At 35.7% G+C, this 25628-nt stretch overlaps 1 protein-coding gene and 1 pseudogene across 2 annotated transcripts in view; one reads left to right on the forward strand and one right to left on the reverse strand.

Annotated features, from left to right (window-relative positions):
- Positions 1-25628, reverse strand: part of RAF1 (Raf-1 proto-oncogene, serine/threonine kinase) — a 54687-nt gene that overhangs the window by 15025 nt on the left and 14034 nt on the right. The window contains exons 2-5 of one of the 2 annotated variants that reach the window (XM_006917635.3): positions 7428-7662; positions 3666-3778; positions 1520-1622; positions 1068-1225 (exon numbers count right to left, since the gene is read on the reverse strand). In XM_006917635.3, the coding sequence (XP_006917697.1) occupies positions 1068-1225; positions 1520-1622; positions 3666-3778; positions 7428-7634 (581 nt within the window). In that variant the 5' untranslated portion in view covers positions 7635-7662. Of the gene's footprint in view, positions 1-1067; positions 1226-1519; positions 1623-3665; positions 3779-7427; positions 7663-25628 lie in introns of those variants that run through there. The other variant, XM_025050861.1, reaches the window with a different exon arrangement.
- LOC112484410 lies at positions 5063-5181 on the forward strand (annotated as a pseudogene).

Raw genomic sequence — 25628 nt, forward strand, 5'->3', positions numbered from 1 at the left:
TAAACATAGAGGCTCTATGTGTTTTTAGGAAATACTAGTCCAATGTCCAATGTCCAGCTATGTCAAAATATTTTTTAAAGCTACAATAGGCACTATATAGTATAAATCATGTAGAGCTTTTTTGAAAACAGTCTGTCTTGGAAATACATACATGAAAAGACTGAAATATGAATAATAAGTCACATTCAGCACCAAAAGTCATAAATAAAAGGAAAAGATATTGACATTAACGGGGCATCTTCTTTCCATGAGATGAATACTTGTACTCAGCAATTTCACATTATCCCAGGTAATCCTCACAAGAAGATTGCAAGGAAGGTAATAACCCCTTTTTTTCAGATGAGTGAAACTGAGGCTCAGAGGTAGTTACAGTTAGTTAATGACAATACTGAGATTTTGACCCATGTCTGCTGGACTCCAAGGTCTCTTTGCAAAAGCAACATGTCACTACCACAAATGCAAAAAAGATGTTTTCATTGTGGTTTAATGATAACCTTCCCTTAATTTATCCCTCAAAAAAGGATAGAACTTCGACTGACTTTTCATATCCCTATTAACAGCTTTTAGAAGTCACTTTGGAATATGTACTTTTAATTTAAACCTTACTAAAAGATATTTTGTCTATATGAAATATATTTTGATAAATTGATTCTCTCCCGAGGGATACAAATGTCTTTTAAGGTTTTATATTCAAATCATTTTAAAATTAATGTTTTTTCAGTTTGAAGTGAAGACAGTATTTACTAGCAAACTAGTAGGTGACACTGTCAAGAGAGGAAAGTCGTTAAGTCTTTTAGGTTTTCATATCCCTTTGTTCTCATCTTACTGAATCACAGTATGACAATCTCTATATGACAGATAATGTCCTACCTGCTCTTTTTAGAGAGTTATACCACACTAAAACTCACTGGTTTCAGAAATGTCATGTTTCTAAAGTAGATGGTTTCCAGATCACGACAATTCATTTACTAAGTCCAAAAGCCCAACTCGTCAGTCAAATATATAAGCATCCTAAAGAATTTCTACTTCCCCAATACTTTCTATTCTTTGAAAAAAGAATGACTTACAAGAGTTGTCTGACATTACTCCAGTCCACACACATAGTAGGTACTTTGGTGCTACAGTGCTCGTGAAATTTGTAGCCACAAGTCTGACATCGAAATCCATTTAGCAGGAACTTCTGACACATGTCACAGAAGGCAAGCTTCAGGAAGGTCTTCCGAGCCTAGAACAAGAACACAGGTGTAAACTGTGCTGAATAAATGAAAGATGACAAAAGATAATTTCCTTCTCTGAATCCCAAGAGGTTTCATAGAAGAATCATACTTCCAACATTTGTAAAATTCACACCTAGAAATTAAAGTATACCTGTAACTAATGAAACCTAATTTGCCTTACTGTAAAACAGTACTCCACAGCTTTAAATAATCCAACAACATATATGCTTATTATCTCTGAGAAATTCCTGCCAGCCAAAGCACCCAACATGCCACAAAGAGAGAAGAGATCTGCAACTTACAAAGTTGTGTGTTGTGAGGGGAACATGATCCAGGAAATCTACTTGAAGTTCTTCTCCAATCAACGAGGCAGCATCAGTATTCCAATCTAAACGTGCTTTTTTACTAAAGGGAATTTAAAGCATAATACGAAAGGGAAATGTTTAAACAAGGTAAAAGTTTAATACCAATAACAACAGCTACTGTTTCTCTCATGCTATATAAACATAAAACTTAACTTAATCCTATACAACACTAACTTATTGAATTCATACAACAAAACTATGACGGAGGCACTATTATCTCCACTTTAAAAATGAGAGAATTGGGCCTGAAGAAGATATGTTGCTCAAAGCCACATGATGAGTGTAAGAGCCTATGCTTTAATCCAGGTCGGTTGGACTCTAAAGCTAATACTCTTAGAATAAAGTTTTCTTTAAACAATGAAATGTAACAATCTCATGATAAATATGCAATAAATTGGACTTTATGACACTAAAATCCTATAAAGGTCTAAAATTCTATAAAACGGGTTATAAATATTGCTATAGTAGAAAAATTTAATCGCTAACCTACTTCAATCGAGAAGATACATAAATTGAAAGGAATCACAAATGAAAAGCACTTTTCTATTAATAGGCTCAAATCTGCAGAGTTGTTTGCAGGGCCTATAAATATGACGGGAGGCTTGACTATCCTAATATTTACTCTGAGACCATTCCTTCTGTGCCTAGAGTAAACAAGACAGAAAAACGAATGCCCAGCTCCTTTCTCAAGTCTTGTCTACTTAATCAGGCCCATCTCCTGCATATGATGAATATTCTCAGGCAAGGAGAGAACAACTAGAGTACCAGTCAAACCTCCCCTTTTGCCTACCAGAAGACTATTCCATTTATCTGGTTATCCAACAGTAAATAATGCATCCTTTAATATAATTCCCTTTACAAGGTCTGGGAAAACGCTATCTTTCCAAAGTCCTGTTTTGCTCTAATGAAGAAAGAGGGGCAGCCTTGTTTTCCAATCAGTCATCAGGTGCGATCTGTCCAAGAAAGAACCTAGGGTAGCCCCAAAACAATGCAGCCTTGAATAAGAGTGGATCAAGCCCCTAACTGTCTCTGAATGTCTCCCATCTTTTTTCTTAAACAATAGATTTATTTATCACAGTTCTGGAAGCTGAAATTCTAAGATTAGGGTGCCAGCATGATTAGGGTTCCGGTAAGAGCCCTCCTGACTTGAAGGTGTCTGCCTTCTCACTGTGTCCTCACAGAGCTGAGATTTCTAGTTCTTTAAGGAACACTAAAAATTGGCTTGGGGGTCAACCAACCTGGGGCTATACCCAAATAAAGCTGACATCTGCTTCGAAGATTAGCACTTCAATAAAATGCCTCCTAAGATGAGAGGAACAGCATGAACAAAGAAATTTATGCTCACTGAGTAGACTCATTCCCTGGGCTATATTATCTGACTGGAGAATTCTTTGAAACATAATAGAAGTTGAAGCTCAGTAATAGAACTAGCACTTTCTAAGAAGGTAAACTCAAGGTTATTTCTCCACATTTCAGGAGAGATAACAGATAATGGATAATTATGAATGGCTCTGCTACTTTGGGGTATTACTTCTAGCCTTTGAGGGGCTGCCTCTATCTTTCCACTGCCATTAAAGAAATACTATGAACTATAGATCCTCCTTGAAGCAGAAATTCTCCTGCATCTTTTAGCCCCCTGTCTGTCAAACTGTAGGGGTTTAGTAAACATTAACTGAATAAAAATGAATAGGTGATTTTCAGGAGTCCATCTCTTGAGAATAGCATTCTTTAACTATAAACAATAATGCAAACACTTTCTGAGTACCCACTCTGTGCACTGCACTGTAGCAAATGCCAAAATTTTTGCTCTCAAGAAATATACCATTAGACATCACTGTTTCCATCTATGGAAACACCATCAACACCTAACATGTATTTTATTTTTCAATGTAATGTTTTCAAGCAATAATTTCAAGCTCTTAGTATTTTTTTTTCTGAATTGTCTCTTTATAAACAGTGATATACAAATACACAATATTTTATAGGAAGCTAGTAAATTTTTTAAGAGATAGAAAGTCATTATTTGAAGCTAGGTGATCCCTACTAGTATAAAGGAGGAAGTGACTAACTTTTGAGTTCTTACCCTTTGTGTTCGTGGAGAAGTCTGAACACTGCACAGCACTCCGGTTGCAGGCCCCTCACCTTGAGTGCTTTCATAAGGCAGTCATGCAAGCTCATTCCATTTCGTACATTGACCTATAAGCAAAGGATCATCTTTAAGACCAACACGGGCTGCACACCCCTTGGAAAGGTGAGCACAAATAAATACAAGAGTCTGTAAGGGTATATGTAGAAATAGATTTATGACAGTGTTGCTTATAATGATACACACACACACACCCAGAATGTCCAGCAATAGGTGCATACTTGAATGAAGTATGAAACATCTGCATATGTCACATTATGCCACTACTCATAACGACCTTGAGGGAGAGGTGTCTGTATATTAATTGGGGGAAAATATTTTTCAAAATAATACAAAGAGTAAGATTATTTAAAGGGTGGGGAACCTGAGAGACAGGGAGGGAGGGAGAAGAGGGAGAGGAGGGAGAGAAAGGAGGGAGGGACGGAAGGGGAGAGAGAGAGAATATATACACCTAGCTATTAATGTCAGGAAAGTGGCTGGGAGAGAGAAAATAATCAGCTTTCCCTTTACACCTTTCTAATTCGTTAGGTTTACAGAAATGTACGTGCACACATGAACATCCACCAAAAAGAAAAATAAGCAGAATGCTCTATAAACAAACATGAGTTTTGCTGATCAAAAATTTCTATTTTGACCTAATAACTGATCTTCCTAAGAAAAATTCCATCTCATATGTACTTCCCACTAGTGAAAGCAAGCAGGAAGTAGAGGAAATTGAGCTTCTGCCCTGATATAAGGATAAACACCAATGCTAGTTTAAATAAATGTATATAGCATTCCAGGTAGCTTTAGCAAAGTAAGGTCCTCTACATTTTTCTGTGCTCAATCCTCAAGAGCCAGGCAGGTACTCAGAGGCCTAGTAGAAAGTGTGAGTGCCCAGGGTGCTAATAATTGCAGCCATATAAAACTTTCAACTAAGATCTTAAGTTTTGATAAAAGCCCTATATATTTTGTTTTTAAAGTCAATAAAGTTAGTCAAAAGTAGGGCAACTAGAAGTCAGTATGGCCAGTAAGGAGAGCAGAATGTAAATCTACAGTGATTGCAAACTGTCTACAGTTGACTTCCCCTGTTAGGTGAAAGTGTGACAGCTGACAGTGGCCAACCCAGCCCGTTCCCAAAGGCAGGTGAGTGGATGTCTGTATTTTAAAGGTTTAAAATATTTTAAAACATTCATTTAAAATGTTCCATAACAAATTTATTTTAAAGTTTCTCAAAGTAGTGATACTCTTAGAAAGATTCCACTAACTTTCAGCTTTTCAGAAACAAAACTACTATGTAAAGTGAAATATAATGATCTGAACTGAACTATAAAGACTTTAAGAATAAGGACAATATCTACAGCCAGGCTATCTTGAACAAGCCCAATCCTGTCTGATCTCAGAAGCTAAGCAGGGTCAGGCCTGGGTAGTACTTAGATGGGAGACCACCTAGGAAGACCAGGTGCTGTAGGCGTAAAAAATAAAAAAATAAGGGATTGTAAACTGACAAGGTTCCTGTAATCTGTGAGGTCGACCAAGGGTTGTCTCACCCCGCCCCCCCAAAAAAATACTGTGTTTGTTTGTTTCTTGGGAGGTATATCATGACCTGCATCAAATAGTGTGCAGTACTGCTCTGAAAACTGCAAAGTGATTATCTGTGTTATACCATTAGTGTTCATTAAAAGTTAACAGATCCCAAGAGCTAGATGATTCTTTGTCCTCTAATCTAGCAGGGTTCTCAAATGTGGTTGCCATTGGAATCATCCAAGGGGCTTGTGAAATACAGACTCCAACCTCTCCCCTCTAACACACCCAAAGATTCTGATTCAGTTAATTTTGAATGAAGCCTAGGAATCTGTATTTTAACCTGCTTGTCAAGTGGTGCTAATGGTCCTCAGCTATGGTCCAATCACTCATCATCATGATCATCATTATCATAACAGAGGAGAAGGGAGGGGAGGAGGAGAAGAATGGCAGCAGTAACAGTCAGAGAGACATACGTTTATGAAACAAATGACAAGAAAAATTCAAAGAATAAGCAACTACCAATAATTACTTCTAAAATTAATTTAAATCAGATATACATCTTGTCATTCTCCTCTCTATAACTCCCCAAGGAGACATGTTGAAATCAGTTAAATCTGACTAATTTCTGGAGTCCACTAAGTAATGATGAGAGTTATTTTGAGTTTCAGCAGTGAAACCACCTAGGGATGACCAGAAACAGCTGACTGGTGGTACTGTCAGTCAAGTGACTCCTTTCTCCTTCAATGCTCCCCTGAAGCTGGGTGCCTGTTAAAAAAAAACTGGTTCTTCCAGAGATAGATGGTCCATCTCTGGTCAAAGAAATAGGAGAAACTAAATTTCTCAGCTAGAACCTTTCTATGAACTGTAGAAGAAATCAAGTTTTCAAATCCCTGGTTCCCAACTACCAACTGTGCTCAAATGAAGACTCTCAAGAACTACACAGACATAGAAAAAACTCAGAAATAATCATAGCTACCATTTTACTTATGAATTAGCCAATAAAATCAGCATGAGCCTCATTTCATAAAGGTCAGGAACATGAGACTCAAAATACTATGTAACCTGTCTAGATGACACAGCTAATAAAAGGAAATACAGGTGTTTAAATTTGGGCCTGGTTGTCTTAAAGGTCCATACACTTAACCATTATGCCAAACCAGGTTTACTAATCTCCCAGGCAAACTGGTAGTAGATGGGGATGGAGAAGATAGCCAAAATAACACCCAGAACAGCACCAGGTGGTCTTCAGCTTCCCATCACATTCACAAAAGAAGTATAAAGAAATTTATTAGTAAACTAGGGAGAATGAAACTGTTAGAAACCAACTGAGAAAACCTGGGACTGGACTTCTCAATCTCCGAATCTTGCCTCACCTAGTTACAAAGAATAAACACACTATACTGATTTTACACAAAGAATGAAGATAGGAAAAGGAGGAGGCATAGAATTTTTGAACTAAGGTTTTCTCAAATGTTCACTCAAATAAAATTAGCATAACTTCACTTTTTTGTTTCAACCAGGTGGGGTTTTTTCCCAGAATAATAAGAAACTTTTCTGAGCAGTAATTTTTTAGAAAAATTGGGAGTTTGTATCAGAAAACTGAGTGGCAGTGCCCTACCATGATGTCAATATAAATCTGTCACTGGTACTACAAAAATAAGCTCTGCGGAAATAACTTGCTAGTGCCAGCACTCTGAAAAGAAGACCCTATGATTTCTAAGCTACATCCAATTTTGCCCTGGGCCTATCAAATTTAACAATTTTTTTTTAGGTAACTTTATTTTCTTCTAAATACTTGATTGTAATAGCCAGGAAAAAAAAATTAAGTGAATATTTTGCTTTAATATTTAGAAGAAAATAATTTTAATTATTAACAAGGTAAGGGAGCTTTTCAAAAAAAGGTCTTTGAAATATAATCCCATAAAAATGTACTATTTGTTTGAATGAAGTGGTAGAAGACATTCCATTCCAGGAAAGCGTCATAACAGAAGGAAGGCCAAAGGTGGGAAAAAATAGGGGATGTGGAAGGAAAATAGCAATATAAAGCAATAAAATCTGCAACTGGAAAGCCAATTAATAAAGACCCTGAGTGACAGTGAAGATTTTGCCTGTTTATAAAGTAAGTAATATGATCCATAATGTTTTCTATAGGGGGATGAATGGCTAAATTTTCTGAGAGGAATGTTCACATACCACCGTTCTTTGCTTGTTTGGCAAGAAAACACGGATAGTATTGCTTGTCTTAGAAGAGTCCATAAGTTTGCCATCATCTGACGCCCGACGCTGATAGCCAAACTGCTGAACTATTGTGGGGGAAATGCAGCTGGGGCCATCGAACACTGTGTCTTTGAATCCAAAACCATTGCTGATCGTCTTCCAGGCCCCCTGTATGTGCTCCATTGATGCAGCTTACACAGTACTTAAAAACCTGGTAAAAAAGACAAATAATCATAATTCTAAAACAGAAGCAATTAATGCAACACAATATATAAACTGTGAAAATAGTGATATTTGGCCTTCTTATAAGCGATATCTTGTGCTTAAATAATTTAATCAGAAAACTTCTATATGAGTATATTTCCATAAAACATTTCATAGATAACTCAAAAATTAGCAAAGTGGGGACTAAAGATCAAAAGACTTATCAAGGGTTGGTTATACCACAAGTTAAAAGCGAACCTGAAACATGAGCCAGGTCTCCTGACTTTTACTTTAATACTTTTTCAATTAAATTTCTCTTCTTTGGTTATTGTATATTAAGTATGAGCAACTATTCTTGAGTATGAGTAACATATCAGCACTATGAGAAATTTTTAAAAGTGTAAGCCATAATTTTGTTTTCAAGGAAGGAAATTAGTGCTTCTAGAATGTAACAGACATTTTATAAATTATCTCATTTGTTTAAGAATCCAAAAGATTTTAAATCCCTTCCTCCATGCACCCTTTATTTTTTTAAATAAATAAGGAACAGAAAAATCATGCTACCTGCCCAAGTATACCAAGGTGATACGTAAAATAACCAGATTCTATATCTGTTTAAATTTAAAGCTCATGAACTTTCCACCAGAGTTCAGTTTTGGTAAGAAACAAAACTTATAAATGGAAGCAAGCAGAGACAATCATCTAACCAAAAATAACCAAATGTTTTAATTAGGCAAAAAGAAGTCCACAGATAGTCATACAATGATAGTAAGTCAGATACTCTGCAGTGAGGACATAATGTGTGCACTGGCATTGACTGGGGATCAGCAACCATGCAGAACAGAAGTCAGAGGTTTGTTTCCTCCTTTAGAAAACGGTGAAGTTGACAAGGAATCCCATCCTTTTCAAGCCTTCCTCCTTCAGAAACTTCTGTCTTATTAACAATATCTACCATTTACTAGGTGCTACTATTATGAGGCAGTAATACTGCATATGCTCCACTCATATTATCCAACCTAATCCTTAGAGTGATACTCTAGACAGGAATTACATCCTCATGTTACAGCTGCTTTAAGTGGCAGAGCTGGAATTCAAAACAGGCAGCTTTGACTCCAGAATCCTATCTTCTCATATATAATACATTTAATCAGAGCTGAATGGCCTAGAATTAAAAACCATTCAATTCAAAATTCTTGTTTTCAACCAAAAGTTTCTGTCTGAATACCCACTATGTGCTAATAAATAAGCTCTTTCTCACATCACATGTCTGAATCAAGAAGGGGTGATAGATATTAACTATTTTTAGGTGACAGTTGAGAAAACCAAAGAGCTTTAGAGAGTTACTCAAGATCACAACATGGCTTTACTCTCAACTTTTTTGGAGACTACGGTAATAACTTAATATTTTTAAATGTTCTTAAAGATTGATCTAGTAATTCAATTCTACTATAGGAATTTATCCTACAGAAGTATAAGTGTATAAAGATATTTGTATGAGCATCTTCATTACAGTATTGTTCATATCCTTGAAAAATTGAAAAAAGACCAAATACCTAACAATAGAGAATTGTTAATAGCCATGTGATAAATGAAGTAGATCTGTGTGTGCACAAATGCGAAAAAGCTATCCAAGACAAAACTGAAAAGTATAGCTTGAACTTTTTCAATATTAATCTAGAAAGAAGGAAGAAGATCTAGAATCACAGGTGAGAAAATCTGGACTAATAAACAAGTATCAACTGATTATTTGAGCAGAATTGTGAGAAATCTTTACTTCTTATATATTACCTTCTTCTTGCTTTTTATATTTTACTATTACATTATAAACTTCTATAAGCCTATTTTATTTCTGTAATGGGGAGGGGTGGGACAAGATCCCATAGCCTTCAAAGTGGAAGGGCCATGATACACTGCCTCCACTCCTGGTGCTTAAACCTGAGCCCTGACGCACTCCTAACTCTATCCCTCAGTTACCATGAGGTCACTTTTTAGGGGCACCTACATCTCCTATTTTCCTTAGATCTTTTTTAGCAACTAAAGAGGAAGAGATGAAAAAGTTTACAACCAGATGAGAGAAAAAGATGAAAGAGAAAATTCATCTGAACATCTCACTAGCCTGAAATGATGTGGCTCCTATGATCTACAGATAAAAAGCAACCAGAGCAATTTAAAAAATGCAACTCATCGTGTCCCTCCCTTTTAAGACTCAGAATAAAAGTTAAAATCCTTTTTGAACATGCCAAGCTTCATACTTCGGGACTTCTGAACTTCTTATTCCCTTCACCTAGAAGGCTGAAACCTCCAGAAACAAGCAAGTTGGCCTTTTCCCATCCTTAAGGTCTTCACCTAAAAGATCTCTTTAGAGATGCTTTCCTAGCTCCATCAAATAAATAATTGTCTTATTTTCTTCATGGCACTTCTTACTATATTATGTTAAACTGTTTACAGATTCTGGTCAGTACCCCATCCCTCCTTCAGTTTCATTAGGGCAAAGCTCTGCCAATCTTGTTCACTGCTGTATTTTTAGTCCTAAATACAGTACCCAGAACATGAAAACATATAAATATTTATGAAATGAATTAAGTTAGCAACCAGAATAATGCTGCAAAACTATAATTCTTGTAATAGAAAAGACCTAGTAAATATGAATTGAATCTCCATTTGGTAGTACACCTTTAAAAAATATCTGCCATTCAGCAAAAGACAAACTACAATAAAGTAAATTCTGTATTTAACTGTGAGGGAAGACTATATTATATAACCTATTGGCTAAAGAACCCCTCATAAAACTTGAATGCAGCTTAAATCCAAAAACGTTGTTATTTTATAATGAATTCTAAGTCTTATAGGCATTTAAAAAGTAAGTGTTGGTGCTTAGTAGAGAGCATACTGCAGTAACTGTTAAAAAGTAACAAAAGCAAACCTACGTTAATTCTCAAGTTTTAGATTATTTATAATTCATAATTTTTTTTCTATGCTACATCGAGACCACTTACAGGCTAAGCAATATGCTAAGTCAGTGCTTTCCAATCTTTTTCACATCAACAAAATGATATTTGTAAGGCATGCTGAGGTAAACAGACAAGCCCAGGAAGGCCAAGGACCCTACCAGTTGTCCCGGGGCTGATGAGTACACCTCTAACCTGTTTATCACATAGGAAGCTCTATGCTAGGGTATTCTTTAATCAAGGGTACATATCAGAAAACAAGAAAGACACTATCTTCCAAAAACCATACAACAGCAACATACTTCAATCTTAAATGGAGACACTCAGAAGCCCCATTTAAACTACTCTTAAATGTAAATGTAAAAACAAAAAAAAAAGTAAATGGAGATGTAACATAAATGTAAATCTAACTCTCGTATTGTGATCTCTCCCTCTAATCTGTTATGCTCCAAGTCAAAAAATATATACACTTAGAGACATACTGCAACTAGACAGTCCAAAGTAGAAATCAGCTTCTGAATGTGAAAGATCTTTCAAAGTTCTAAAGGAAAGTTTCAAAAGAAATAAATTATCTTATGAATGGAGAAATTCACTATGTTGGAAAAAATTAATCATTTAAAAAGATATACATATCTCCCTTTAAAGGATTGCTATTCCTAATATACAAAGAACTCCTGAAAATTAATAACATGAAAAATGCCACAGGAAAAAAACAAGGAATTAAATTCATAGAAGAGAAACACAAAGTCCACAAACATGTATATATATATTTGAGATGCAAATTTTCAAAATAAAACACTATTTTTAACATCAAACTTAGAAAAAGTAAAAGATTGAAAACACCTATCACAAGCACTTGAGGAAATCTACCTCTCATTATACTTGCTAGTAGAAGTATAAACCACAACAGTCTAACAATTTAATAGTGCCTATTAACTATTTAAAGACTTACATTCACATACCATTTGACAGACTAGCCTTCAAGGAGATTATAAAAAAAAAAAAAAACCCAGCACTACAAAAATACACAGGAATATTTTTACTGCACCATTGTTTGTTAATATCAATAAACTGTGAACTACTTGAGAGCCAAAGCCATGGAACTAAACTAGAACAATTTAAAGCAAAACTGGTTTACAAAAACAAGCTAAAGGTTTAATTTAAAGAATATATATCTAGACTTTTTTGTCTAGAAAAATTATCTAAAGTTATGAAAAACCCTATTTTGTTTTCCCTGAGCCAACTTTTTTAAAAAGAAACTTGTAAGCTTTAAATAGCGAGTATTTTAAACTTTCATATTTAAGCAGAAAAACTATTGGACATCACTGCTTAAACTGTAAATTATTTCCATAATGTAAGAATGGAGCTAATGTCATCTGTCACCAATACATTTTAAAATACTTTAAAAGACTTTACATGTTGTATAGTATCAAAAGTAAACCAAACATTAAGAAAAAAAATAAATTTAAAATGTTCATGAAATGTTCATAGTTCTTGGTATTCAACCCTTACATAAAGGTATGTTTTCAAAAGAGGATTGTTAAATATGCCATCTGAAGATAACTCTACTAATGAAAAGTTTATATGGAATCCAACTGTAAAAGTGCAATGATAAAAAAAAATCCTTTTTTAAGTAACTGTTCACATATACAAAATAGTAGCTTTATTATTATAAAATTCACTGATCTTAAACACTTAATTTGGTGAAATAGTCTGAGAATTTGTATTCTACAGACTAAACATTTACCTTTTAGAAGAACAGACATGGCATATTCATAATTTCATGTATTGTGATAGCTATATTCCTATAAATTATTTAGGAAGCCTACTATTTATTTCATATGAATTATTCTAGCCTATTCTAGAATTCAGGTTCCAAGCTGCTTCCTTCTGCACTCCAGACACCTTCCCCTACCCACCCCATCCCTAGCATCAAAGAACACCTCAGAAATCAAAAAACCTAGATCCTATCCTACTCTGCTTTTCCTACTTTGGCTACACTAAAGAATTGCCACAATGGGCCTAACCACAAAGTCCGTCTCTGAAAGACTAGGGTATGGATATCTGACTCATTAACTGCTAGCTTTCTCAGCTTTTTGTAGTCACCCACTCTATATTTGTAAATCATGAGTTCATCTAAATTTCTCTGAATTTATTACTTCTAGCCAACATTATTTCTGAGGGAGGGAGGTTCCATAGATTCCATAGTTTCATCAAAAAGTTTGCCTTTTATTGGCTTCATGCTTCATCCTGCCATACCGGAGTTGGAAGACATGTTGTTCACTTTAGTCACACACTCTAAACTCTTTCCAAAGCTTTATTTTTCTATACCAAAATGTCCATCTTTACTATCATAGTTCATAAATGAAAATAACCTCATTTATTCTCTACATGAATATTCCTTTTTAGAAATATAGAGATCTATCAAGTTTCTATATCTAAGTTAAAAGACGGTTTTATAAATTTTAAATAGTGCTGAGCTTAGCCGAAAACAAATAACTATAGTAGAAAGACACACAGCCCTGAATTATGCAGCAGGGGACTGAAGAGTCAGAGGCCAAGCCCCTGAACAATCTGATAGACTCTATCTTGAGATCCATTTCAGTTGCCTTCTTTGGGCCTTTTTTGTGGTATAACTAAAATAGCACCCAATAGGGTTTCAAACAAAGACAGAGTAGGTACCTTCTTCTTTATAATGAACAGTTTTTTCAGGGAAGACTTAAAAAACTCAGGTCTTTTTTCCTAGAGTACAACTCAGCACTTTTTCAAACTATGGGGTATGACCCATTTCATTACTGGTCAGGAAACCATTTTAGTGAATCATGGCCAGCTTTCTTAAAAATAAGAATAGAATGTATCTCACATAGTACAGGTAAGTACTATTTTGAGAAATCTTTGATTCAGGTACATACACATAATAAAATGTATTTCCTAGTGTGGATCATCACTAAGTTTGAAAGCTACTGTATATAATTCTAAAGCCCAGACTCCCTAGGAGAGCTTGCATAGATTTCCAAAGGCATTTATCTACACAATATACATCTTCCTGTGCTTGAATGATCTTTTTTTTTTTTTAAGGATCCATCTAGTCTTAAAGTGTCTTTATTAGTTCTACCAATGAACTCTCAATATGTGCTAATTCCACCTTACATTACATTTAAAAAGTCATTTCCCCTACTTCATGTAATTCTTTCAGTTTCATGTATTTCATTGCTAGTGGGCTCAAAAAAACTCTGTATATTAAGTTTTCATTCTTTTCTGAGGTACCATTAGTTATTTTGTGACTTTATTTATCATTCAAATTTACTGTGAAGATCTCTAATGACAGAGACAGTAACCTGATACCATTCTCTTAGGTTACATGGTCCATTAACTTCATATGAAATTTTTAAGGCATGGAACTTATCTACCCGTGGTTCTCACATTATACTGTCTCATTTACCAAATTATTTTTGCCCTATGTTGACTTCTTTTACCTCTCTCTAAATAGCTCTTCCTCTACTTTTCTCATTTACTGCTTCTTATAATGATCTTTGTTACTATAGGGCCTCCATTTCCTGCCTGCTAAGATGATGTTCTCTTCTGCTTTCAAATAAAATACCAGATCAGAGTGTGGTGTTAACTCTATTTCAATGAACTTAATGCAGATTCCCTCCCCAATTTAAATCTTTCTCCAAAATATACACAACAAAGATTGTAGTACGCATTTGTCTTACAACTTTTTTTCCTTGCTCTTCTAAATGGTTTGAGAGAGCAAGTCTTTGTACAGTACAAAAACCTTAAAAGGTACAAAGTGCGTTTGTGGAAGGAAGTCTTTATTTGAAGGCAGGCCCTCAGCAGAATTCTGTATGCTTCTATTGAGGCTTTAGGTCCTCTGTGATGTTTTTCAGTTAAAGCACCTGAAATTCTCCCTCATAAAGCCTCCCCTCTTTGCTCCCTATTCATAATTTATTACTCCCTCCTCTTTTTCATATTTATATTATTCATATATATTAACAGCACTTGTACTGTAATTATTTATGTACATGTCTGTCTGCCTCCCTGCCTGTTCCTTGAAGATGGTCTACATGCCTTCTTTGTTCTCCCAGAACATAGCATGACGCCTGACCCACAGGAATTATTCGACCAAGACTTCAAAACCAATGGAATGGCAGGTGTAAGAGCCACAATATATTAACTATTCAAATTTATGTAAATTAAGAAAATGGCTATTTTTAAGATGTAATATAAAATTATAAGCAGCATCCATTAAAAAACACAAATATTTAACAAAGACTGCTTGGCTATCTAAACAATAACAATAGTGGTTTGCTCTCTATTTTGACACCTGCCAAAACTCACTAGACAACAAGGTATGTCCACCAAAAAATAAATTTCTTAAAATTCTGTACCAAGCAGCAACAATAATGATATTGAGTCCTTCACATTTTAGTATGTACGTAATGGTTCAGTTCTTTACATACAGTATCTCATTTAATCTTCCCAACAACTCTATGAGAAAGACTATTATTCTGATTTTGGAGATTAGGAAACAGAGGAGCAAAAAGGTTAAATGAAATTGTCCAAGGTTACATAAAAAGATAGAGAACTTAGATTACTGACAGAACATCTAAGGTGAAAAGCAGTTGCAAGTTTTACCAAGGTTTTATCACACCACCATTCTTTATTCTTAAGGTAGATAAGATCAGTGTATTTGTGGGACAAGCTAATGCTTAGATGAAGTACCAGATTTCAACCTTGTGGCTGCCTGCTCTAGCTTCCTCATAGCTGGCTCTTTCCTTCCACTCTGGTAACTTTTTAAAAATTATACTTTTATTTAAAGTATTACATAATAAGAATTAAATATGGGGAGAAGGATAAAGCAAAAAAGTTACCCATAACCTTACTCATCCTAACACTTTTTTTTAATATCATCTTCTAATATTAGAACAATACATGGATGGATATCAGTTCAAAATCTACCCCCACCTTTTATTAGCTGTTGGTCTTCTGCATAATTGCTTAACTTCCCCCACGACAATTTTCTCACTCAATCACTCATGCAATAGAAATTACTGAGTACCTACTATGCACCAGGAACTGTTCTAGATGCTTGGGTTGAGCCAACACTTGGAAGTCAGAGATTTTGACTTGCAAATAGCTGGGAAAACAGCCAGCAAAAACCCTAACGCAGGAGTGTACTGTGTACAAGGAGTAGCAAAGAGATCATAAAGTTCAGTGAAGTGAGAGTACAGTTGGGGAGAGGAGGGACAATGCAAATAACATACTGCCTTGTAGGTCACTCACGGTAAGGACTTTGCCTCTTACTGAGTGAAACAAGAAGCCAAAGCCTTGGAAAGGTTTTGAGCAGAAGAGACACAATATGCCTTAGGTCTTAAAAAGACTGCTCCAGCTACTATATTGCAAATAAAATACATAAATAGATATATAATTATGGAGGAGTTCAGAAGATGTCTGGGCTGAAGAATTAACTGTAAAAATAAAAGGGATAATACTTCATTGACTTATGAAAATTGTTCAATTAATATTTGTAAGGCACTTAGTACTGTAATATTAGAAATGACATTGTTATAGTTTTTGCCTTACAATAGGACATCCAACATAGGAAATGAGACAGGGTAGAAATTCAGCCCATGCTTCATTGACTAAGCCACGTACTTGGAACACAACAGACACCGTCAGCCTGGAGGAAGGGGATTCCTAATTTACATGAAGCGGGTAGTCCCGTTAGCTGAGTTATGGACCTTTCGCTATTTGATCATGGTGTCTCTGGAGTTAGCTGCTGCCTTAATCCTAGTCCATCTGTATGCACAATCACATTCTTGAGTCAAGTTCTATGCTACATTATGTTTCCAATTTAATTTTAAATATTTGATAATTATTTGCCTAATACTCCTATGTTGGGTGTAATTTATTCTTACCTGTTTTTAAGTTACACATTTTTTCAAATTTTAAAATCTCTGAAATCAGAACACGCCTTACAAAACAATGGTGTACCTCATTTGTCCTAACAGAGAACCTGAAATAAACTTCAAGAATATAGGTATTTTGCTTAACAACCTAGGCAGGTGATTACTGGGTCAAAAGGTAAGAATTATGTATGAGTACTGCTACTATCATGTTTTTAATATTTTTAAGTTGGCCTAGGTGAATTTTTGTTTTTAAGATAAGCTTATTTTCTGAAGCAATGTGTCACTATCTATTTTCTCCGATTTTTTTTGGGGGGGGTAGGGAGGGATAACCCGGAAAAGGCGGGTTGGTGCTACTTCAACTTCTTAGAAGTAACAAAGGGTTCTAAAAGTTTAGAAAGAGTAAAGATACAGGTTGATAAAGGCAACACCAGTGGGTGTAACTTTTAAAAGAATTTCACATCGGATCAGCTTTCTAACTGCAGGTTACATAGTGAGTAAGATTATTTTGTTTTTTATACTCCTTCAAAGAAAAGTATAACTCAACAGCCTAGTAGCTAAGATCTCTCTGAAACACTTCCAATAAAGCCCAATATATTTTATTCCCAGAAAGTTAAAATAGAAGGCCTCTAGACTAGGGTACAGTTCAGAACATGGATGCCATTCTGAAAACTATGTTAATTGAATGCTTGAATGCAGAGACCAACAGCCTTTCCATAGCTGGGCAACCAGGCTTGAAGAAGCTGACATGAGTTCCCCTACCTTAAAATGAAGCTCAAAGAAAAACCTAATCCAAGCAAAGATCCCAATCAGCTGTTTAATCCTATCCTTTTAAAAATAAGCAGACTGCCAAAGATTACCAGACTTTTGAGGAAAGCCCCTAACATGAGTGATAAAGACCAAAACACAGAGGAAAAAGCTTAACTGGATGACTTGAGCTATCAGATTAACTGGAGTTATCAAAACAGAGCTCCTCAAACACCTAGCACATTAAATTTTATAACAATAGAGAACTAGATTATATACACTTCTAGAGAAAAAAATACAAAGGACCAGGAATCAAAATGGCTTCAAATTTCTCAACATTGAAAGCTAGAATGGAAAAAAGCCTTCTAAATTCTGAAGGAAAATTATCTCCAATTTAGAATAATCAATAAAACTATCAATAAACGGAGTAGGAATATATTTTCTGACATCCATAGTTACAAAAATTTTACCCTTCTTGATCTCTTTCTTAAGGAATTTGTCACATGCATAAGAAATCGTGCAAGAAAAAGACTTGGAATATAGAAAATAGGGCATTATCACTGAAAAGAAGCAAAGGAAATCCCCCTGAAGGTCAAAGGAGGGAAATCCTTGAATGACAAGTATGCATCGGAGAAGAGAATCCATAATTATGTGACCCTTTCTAGCAACCTCAAACCACCACCAGTAATACTTACCTACATAATGGCTTTTTCTTTTCTTTAGAGAGGAAAAGAGGGAGGGAGGGAAAAAAAGAGAGGGTGAGGGTGAGTGAGAGAGAGAGAAAGAGATGAGAAGGAAACAGCTCACATTTTTTTTAAGTTTTATATGGTTCTATACCCCTTCAAGTACATTCTTCCTTGTAGAAGGAGTGGTCAGACTTGTGCTGAGATATTCTAGCTGGTTGAACAACCTGAACAGTCTAGCAGCACAGGGTATCTCCAAGGAATGAGCCCTACAAAATGACTTTAGGGGATTTGTGAACAAAACATAAATAACACTAAATCAATCAAATATTATGATAAGGAAAAGATCTCAGTTTGGTATCTAATACTTTCTAATCTCCCTTAAAAAAAAAAAAAGAATAGATTTCAAGCTCAAAAACACTGACAGACTGAGCAGAGGGGAAATCTTCAGATGGTTACTGAAAAATAGGATGAATAAAGTGGACACTGATGGAGCTGAAACAAAGGTGCTGATGAAGCACTACCAGAGACTGAGTGAACCAATGGGAGCCCCTGTTGATCCCCCAACATTAAAGGGCCCCAAATGAGTCCACTCTATTTACTCCAGTAAGATGAGGAATCTGACCAGGAATTCCCTGGGGTGATGGTTAGGAAGATTAATCAAGGCCACAGTCTTCTGTCCTCACCTCCAGATCGGAACCCAAGGCCATATGCACATATGTGGGTAAAACGGCGATGGGTAGGAGAAGAAACTTTTCTGGAACTCCATGATACAGGAACCCAATGCACTGTAAAACCGAAACCTGTTGCTGAAGTTACACTAGTAATGTAAAGAGGCTGCAGTTAGAAATTTAAGGATTGATGGAATTAAAAGTTTGTAGAAAAATTGAGGGTTTTGAACAGATTTTGTGTGAGGTGGTCACGTCTCCTCTATCCGAATGTATTACTGGGATGGATATTATGTCTGACTGGGGATTGTTTCCCCAATCTAATAAAAATATAACAGAAGTCATGTAAGTCCACCCTCGGGTCAGTTTTAATTGGGCATGCTAAATGGAAACCATTAGAATTGCCGAAGTCCACAGAGGTGGTTAACTTAAAGTAACAGAGAATACCTGGCGGACAAAAAGAGATTACCATGTTAATTAATGACATGCTAAATAGCCTTTCTGGCGCCAGGGACCAGTGCTTCTATGAGAATCTAATTCCTGATGATCTGAGGTGGAACTAAGGCAGTGATGCTAACGCTGGGGAGTGGTTGCAAATACAGATGAAGCTTTGCTGGCTAGCCCACCACTCATCCTGCTGTGCAGCCCCGTTCCTAACAGGCCACCGACTGGTACTGGTCCACAGCCTGGGGGTTGGGAACCCCTGTGCTAGAAGTTGGAGTGCTGGTACCAATGAATTTGCTGTAAACAGCCCTGTGTGGCCTGTGAAAAAAGCAGATGGCTGGCTAACAGTAGACTCTCAAGGCTTAAATAAAGTTGTAGAGACCATAGCATCAGTAGTTCCAGACATGGTCTCAACCATTCACAAAATACAGCAGACTAAAGGAGGCTGGTACTTAGTGACCAACCTTGCAAATGCTTCTCCATCTCAATCAGAAAAGAGCCAACTACAATTTGCCTTGGGAAGGATTCCAATTTATTTTTACTATGCTGCCACAGAGTTATCTGAACTTACCCGTTTACTGTCATAATTTGGTCAGAAATAATCTGGACTTGATGTAGGTCTCAAGTATAAAAATACACTATAGTAATGACATTATGATAATATCAGAACCAAAGAGTAAGCCAGAACTGATTTGAAGGCAATGGTGATGCATATAACCGACTGGGGCTGGTTAATAAATCCAGCAAAGATCCATGAGTTTGCCTCCTCTAAATTAAGTTCTTTGAGGGCAGGAACCAATCTTCAGCTCCCTCACCTTGCTTGGAATTTGGCACAGAGCAAGAGGTCAAATATGTACTAAATAAATGAATAAACAAGCAGTTCAATCAATGCTTGCTGACAAATGTAATTCACCTGACAGCATGCTCTTTGAACTGATGTTCCTTGGTCTAGCTTGCTGCGCATTTGAAGTATAGGTGGTTTAGGAGTAAGCTGGGTGCTATTATTTAAGTTCTGGGGTTACAAGTAACATAATATCCACTTCAATTGCATAAATAAAAATAATTTACTGATTCATTCAACTGACAAGACCAAAGATAGAAGAATGGCTTCAAGAAGGCTTGGTCTAATGTCTCAATGATGTCACTAAAGATCAGGTTTCATTTTCTCCTCCACCTACCTTGGTATTTGCTTCGACCTCCCACACTCCCAAATCACAACATGAGTGACTACAAACATTCTGAGAACTACATGCATCCTCATTTAAGTCTAGGAGGTAAACAGCATTTCTCAGGGAAGCTATTTGGAGTAAGGAAGCCCCAAACATGATTCTACATCTTACTGGCCTTTAGTGAGTCACTGTGACCAGATCATTATGTCTAAGTAGCTGGGCTTTACTGAATGGTTTAAGCTAATCAGGCTCTCCCCTAGAGCTAAGGATGGGGTCGATGTCATTAAAACAGAATAGTTTTGCAAAAGGAAATAAAAGGTTGACAGTTCCTCATGGAAAAATATGAACTACAGTTACCATGAGGGGGTGGGAGTGGAGATAGAAACAAACAGAAATATCCTTAAATCGGCCTAGTGTGCATATTCTTAAATTATACAATCAAAATTCAGGTAATATATTTAACTTCAAGCTTCTCAGGTATTGCCATTGTTCATACAACACCCACCCATGACAAATCATGCAAGCAACATGGGTCTTCTTAAGTCCTTACAGCTCTGTTCTTTCTCTAACAAATCTCAAGGGAAAATCCTTACAATGCTGTATCCTGATGAGCAGGCAGGGGATATGATACTAGAAGTTTTCTTATTCAATTGCTTCTCTGGAACACATCTATCACTAGGACTAGAGGCATAAAGTTTCCAGAAAATAAAATGAGACATAACAGAAAAAGGACAGACTTGACAGGTAAAGAAAAAGAAAACCAGCCATCTTTTAGGCATCTACCATGAGGTAGGCCCTGCGCTTATAGGTGTTTATATGCCATTTTATTTAATCCACATAACTCTGAAGCAGATGTTAATCTCAATTAACAATAAGACTCAAAAAAGTTACATAATTTGCCTTACCTAAGTTTAAATCCCAGCTCTGCAACTACAAACGTGACCATAAATAAGTCACTACCTTTTTGGACCTCAAGTTACCTTCTCTGCAAAACATGGAGTTGGATGAGATGATCTATAATGATCCTTCTAGCTCTAAAATCTTACTATGATCCTAGTGCCATAAAAATGTAACATGTATTAAAATTTTCTAATATAGAATATTGCTTTCCCAGCTTTCCAATTAGACTATACCAAGCAACCTTTTCTTAATAATTTATAAATTACTATAATGAGTAACCTCTGGTTACTGACAACATAAATACAGATTTTGGAATCATTTGTTATTTCCAACAATTTTACTCAAGACTTCTTAGTGAGGGAGGTTAATAAGGTAACTAATATTTTTAAATATTTTTATAATACACCTATTATGAAGTAAAATTCAAGAACCAAAGATTTAGATAAAACATGACTTCGAAGAACTTGCAGGTTTAAAAGAGTAGGCATTTAACTTTCTCCAATATTTAGTGGAAAGTTTCAAAAACAATTAATGTAATAAATGTAACATAGAGTTTTGTCTCCCAGTTCTTGTACTCTGCCAGTGCCACTTCTATCACTTTATTTACCTCTATTAACTTCCTTACTCCTCAGCATGTGCTCATGACAACCTGGTTTGAGAAAAAGAGATAATCAAGTTTGTGTGTAAAGAAACACAACAGAAGAAAAAGAGCCTATGGACCTAGCCTTACTGAGTAATGAAAAGGCTTTACTTAGCACAGGCTTACCTGCAAGATCAAAGCTACATTCCAGAAGATTAAGGCTACCAAAAATCCAACATTCAGGCAAGCATTGTCCTCCTACATACTTGGACCACAAAACCGCATACACTGTTATAAGATTTTTTTTAAACATACAAAATATAAATTTTTAAACTCCATGAGAGCAGTGACTTAGCTTTGTAAACCTCCATAAATTTAACTCATAGAAGAATACTTGGCAAGTAGTTTTGAATTACTAAATAAACTGAGCATGTGCTTTAAAGTCAGGAAAGCTCTGTAGTTGAATAACCTCCTTGGTGTGTGGACCCGGGCAAATCACACCTAAGCTTTAATTTCTTCATCTGTAAAATGAGCACAACTATATTTAAGAGGCTGTTGTGAGAACTAAATGAAAAACTACAAAAAAAATGCAAAACTCAAGGTCTGGTACATAGTGAGCACTTACTCCCAGACAGCTATTATTAATATGATAGCTATATTACTGTTATTGATAATATAACAGTGTTTATCAGCACACCAAAGTAACAAAGATATCCTTGATTCTTTTATTTTTCCACACTCACCATATTTAATTATCCATCACATCAGTTCAAAAATCTAACCACTTTAATCTAACTCCAGCCAATCTAAATTAAGCCATCATCATCTTGCCAAATTACCCTCCAAGTGTCACTATGTCCACTCCCAATCCCTCTCAGTCTATTCTCTACAGAGTCATCTTAAAACACAAATCTGGTCACATTATTCCTCTGCTAAAATCCTCCATCAGTTCCCTATCACACTCAAAACCCAAATTTTTAAACTATGACCTACAAGTCCTTACACGATGGCCAGGCCTCTACCTCCCTTTTCGGCCTTATCTCTTACTCCTCTCTTGCTCACTCACTTCATTTCTGTCATACTGGCCTTCTTGCTGCTAGCTCACTTCTTGTCAATCATGTTTCCACTTAAATGTCACTCCTCAAAAGGGACCTCCTTGACCATCCTGCTCAAGTGTATCCTGCCTCTCTCTACCCACTATTCCTGTCTCTTTACTCAGCTTTCTAGTTTTCATTAATACTTTACAACATCTAATACTTTGAAACTATATTAGACATCTGCCTACTCAGTGATTATTTTCTACCTACCCCACTAGATAGTATGCTCCAAGAAACTAAGTTCATTTTATCCTTATAAATCCATCACCTTTAATAGTATCTAGCATATAGTAGGTCCTTGATATATTTCCTGAATGAATACTAATGCTGTCATCTGGGTCCAATGAGTGCTGAGTTCAAACAGAAATAATCAATGCAGTCATTTAGGACTTACTCTATGTTGAGGGGCTACACTCTAGAATTAGAACATTAACAATTGTGGAATGCTGCAACTATAGAATCAGCACAATACAATTGTGGACTGGCAGTCAGCTAAAGTCATATAACAGCTCATCAGACAGATCCCAGACAAAAATCAGCTGATAATATCCAACTGAAGCTATTATGGAATTCTACTATGCTGGAGTTATTTCCAAAGTTCGATTTACTAGTATTGTTTGGCATTTCCCTTCAGTTTTGTTTTGTTTTGTTTTAAATAAAACCATTCTAGTTCCTGACCTGTCACACTAAACTGCAAACATTTTCCTCCTACACACATATCCAATTTGCCCTAAATATACACTGCTGAAAATAATAAGTGGTTTTAAACCACAGTGTCCTTACTAAAGAAATAGAGAAATGTTTTTAAGAATTGATCATGCAGAATGCAAAAGAATGCATAAGAGGAAATTCAGATTTGGCGAGGGTAGGGGAGATAGTTCAGTTCAAAGGAAATAATTCTCAAACATCTGAGTACACGTCACAAAACAAGAATGCTTTCTTAAGCGTTACCGAATAATGTTATAATTTAGATTCTTCGAAGTTAATTTAAAATATTCTTTGTGTACTTAAGCTGTCAATCATGAAACCAACCACACATTCAGTAAGATTAAAGAGTAAATAGTAATTAAGGGTAAAATTAATAAATAATGAAAGATTAATACAGCAGTATTATAGAGTAAACAATAAACAGGAGTAATTCAGTAAAACTTAAAATTATGTTACTGTTTCCAGCAAGTTCCAGAATGTGCAAAAAATAAATAAACAGTGACAGAACCGCTACATTTTTATATCATGTTTGCAAATGATTCTATAACCTATGGCAGTCACTGCTTTCTCTGTACTTACTATGGGCCAAACTCCATAGGCCATAATGTAGCCCTAAGAATAATTCTCCATTTTAGTAAATGAATGAGGCAAATTTCTCAATGAATAAAAACAAGGGACTGCTGAACTTCAGCAAGTTTTATAGGACACAGCTAACGAGCTGATTGCTATGGTATAAATTTCTCAAACTCCTTCTTCAATAATTCAAAAATATAGTAATGTTAAGAAAAACTCAACTTTTACAGCAAATTCATATTGTTTTAAACCAGGTATACATTCCTGAGGGTTTCCATAAACAACATGCACCAGTACAGCCAATGAGTTTTCTGCTATACGCCAAGCAGAAAGCTCTGAAGAAAGACTATATAGAAGCAGTAGGCCAGTGATTTTGAATTCCTTAACACTTTCAAGAAATAAGATTAATTACCTTTTTAAGTCTAAACATTGATAAGGCGAGGTACAAGTCCTCCCTGTAATACTGCACTCTGTCTTCAGGCAACAAATCAAATGGCTGGTAAAAGCAAAGTACCTACTACTCAACCCTCAGACGTCAGCAAAGAAATCAAACATTCTGTTGGCTAAGGCTGCAATCCTCATGCCCCAGTCTACATAAAGCTCCATGTGGCTGAGAAACCGGTTATTGTAGGTAGGAACACTCAGGTATGAAAACATGTTAAGGACTGGATAAATAAAGTTAGTAAATATAGGGACCACACTATGTTTGTGAAAATTGAATTGTTAAAATTTTTTTTTAAAAATCAAGTTATTTCTTAGTGCAATTCCTAATAAGCTGTTTGAAGTGATATTACAAAAAATACTTGTATAATTTATTCTGTTCATAATCCAGGAGAATACTGAGTTCTGATAAAGGCATTTTAAACTCAACACAATCATTTCAGCCTTCTCATACTGAGGCCCAGCTCTCACAATAATTTCAGTGAACTGTTGCATTCAGAGACATTTCTAAAAATGAATAAATAGTGCCAGATTAATAAAATATAAGTTAAAAAACAAACTTTCCAAAACCCTGAGAAGGTCTTGCTTTTTTTATTTTCGAGTTTACCAAATGCTACAAAAAAATGCTTTGAAAGCAAGACCATGTTTAAGGTTCAAGATTATTAGGGAGCAGCAAGCATACATACAAAATACTAATAAGCAGCCTCAGGACAACTCAAATCTGATAAGACTACAATTATGAAAATGTAACTAGCAGTACTTAGGGTATAATTTTAAGTGATTTTAGTCTTATGCTTTACGGTCCATCTTCCACCTCAAAGCCTAATCTGAAGTATACATGTTTGACTGGAAATGCTACTATACCAATTTCTGGAGAGCAGTCACTTAACATTTCTCATTGATTCTCTTGTCACACAGCTCTTGTCCTGAAAGATGGGGTTAGATTCCTTTGAGCCACAGTAAGAAAAACCAATTTTAGCAATCCTGATTAATACAGGAAGCTTTTTAGAAGTTTGATGTACAAGAATCAAAAAGTCTTAAAACTTCTGCCTGAGAGAGTCAAGAAGCAGTTGGCAAAGGCAGGGTTAAGGCTTACTTTGTTTCAT

This window comes from Pteropus alecto, unplaced genomic scaffold (genome assembly GCF_000325575.1).
Source record: "Pteropus alecto unplaced genomic scaffold, ASM32557v1 scaffold75, whole genome shotgun sequence".
In the NCBI taxonomy this organism is placed as follows: Eukaryota; Metazoa; Chordata; class Mammalia; order Chiroptera; family Pteropodidae; genus Pteropus; species Pteropus alecto.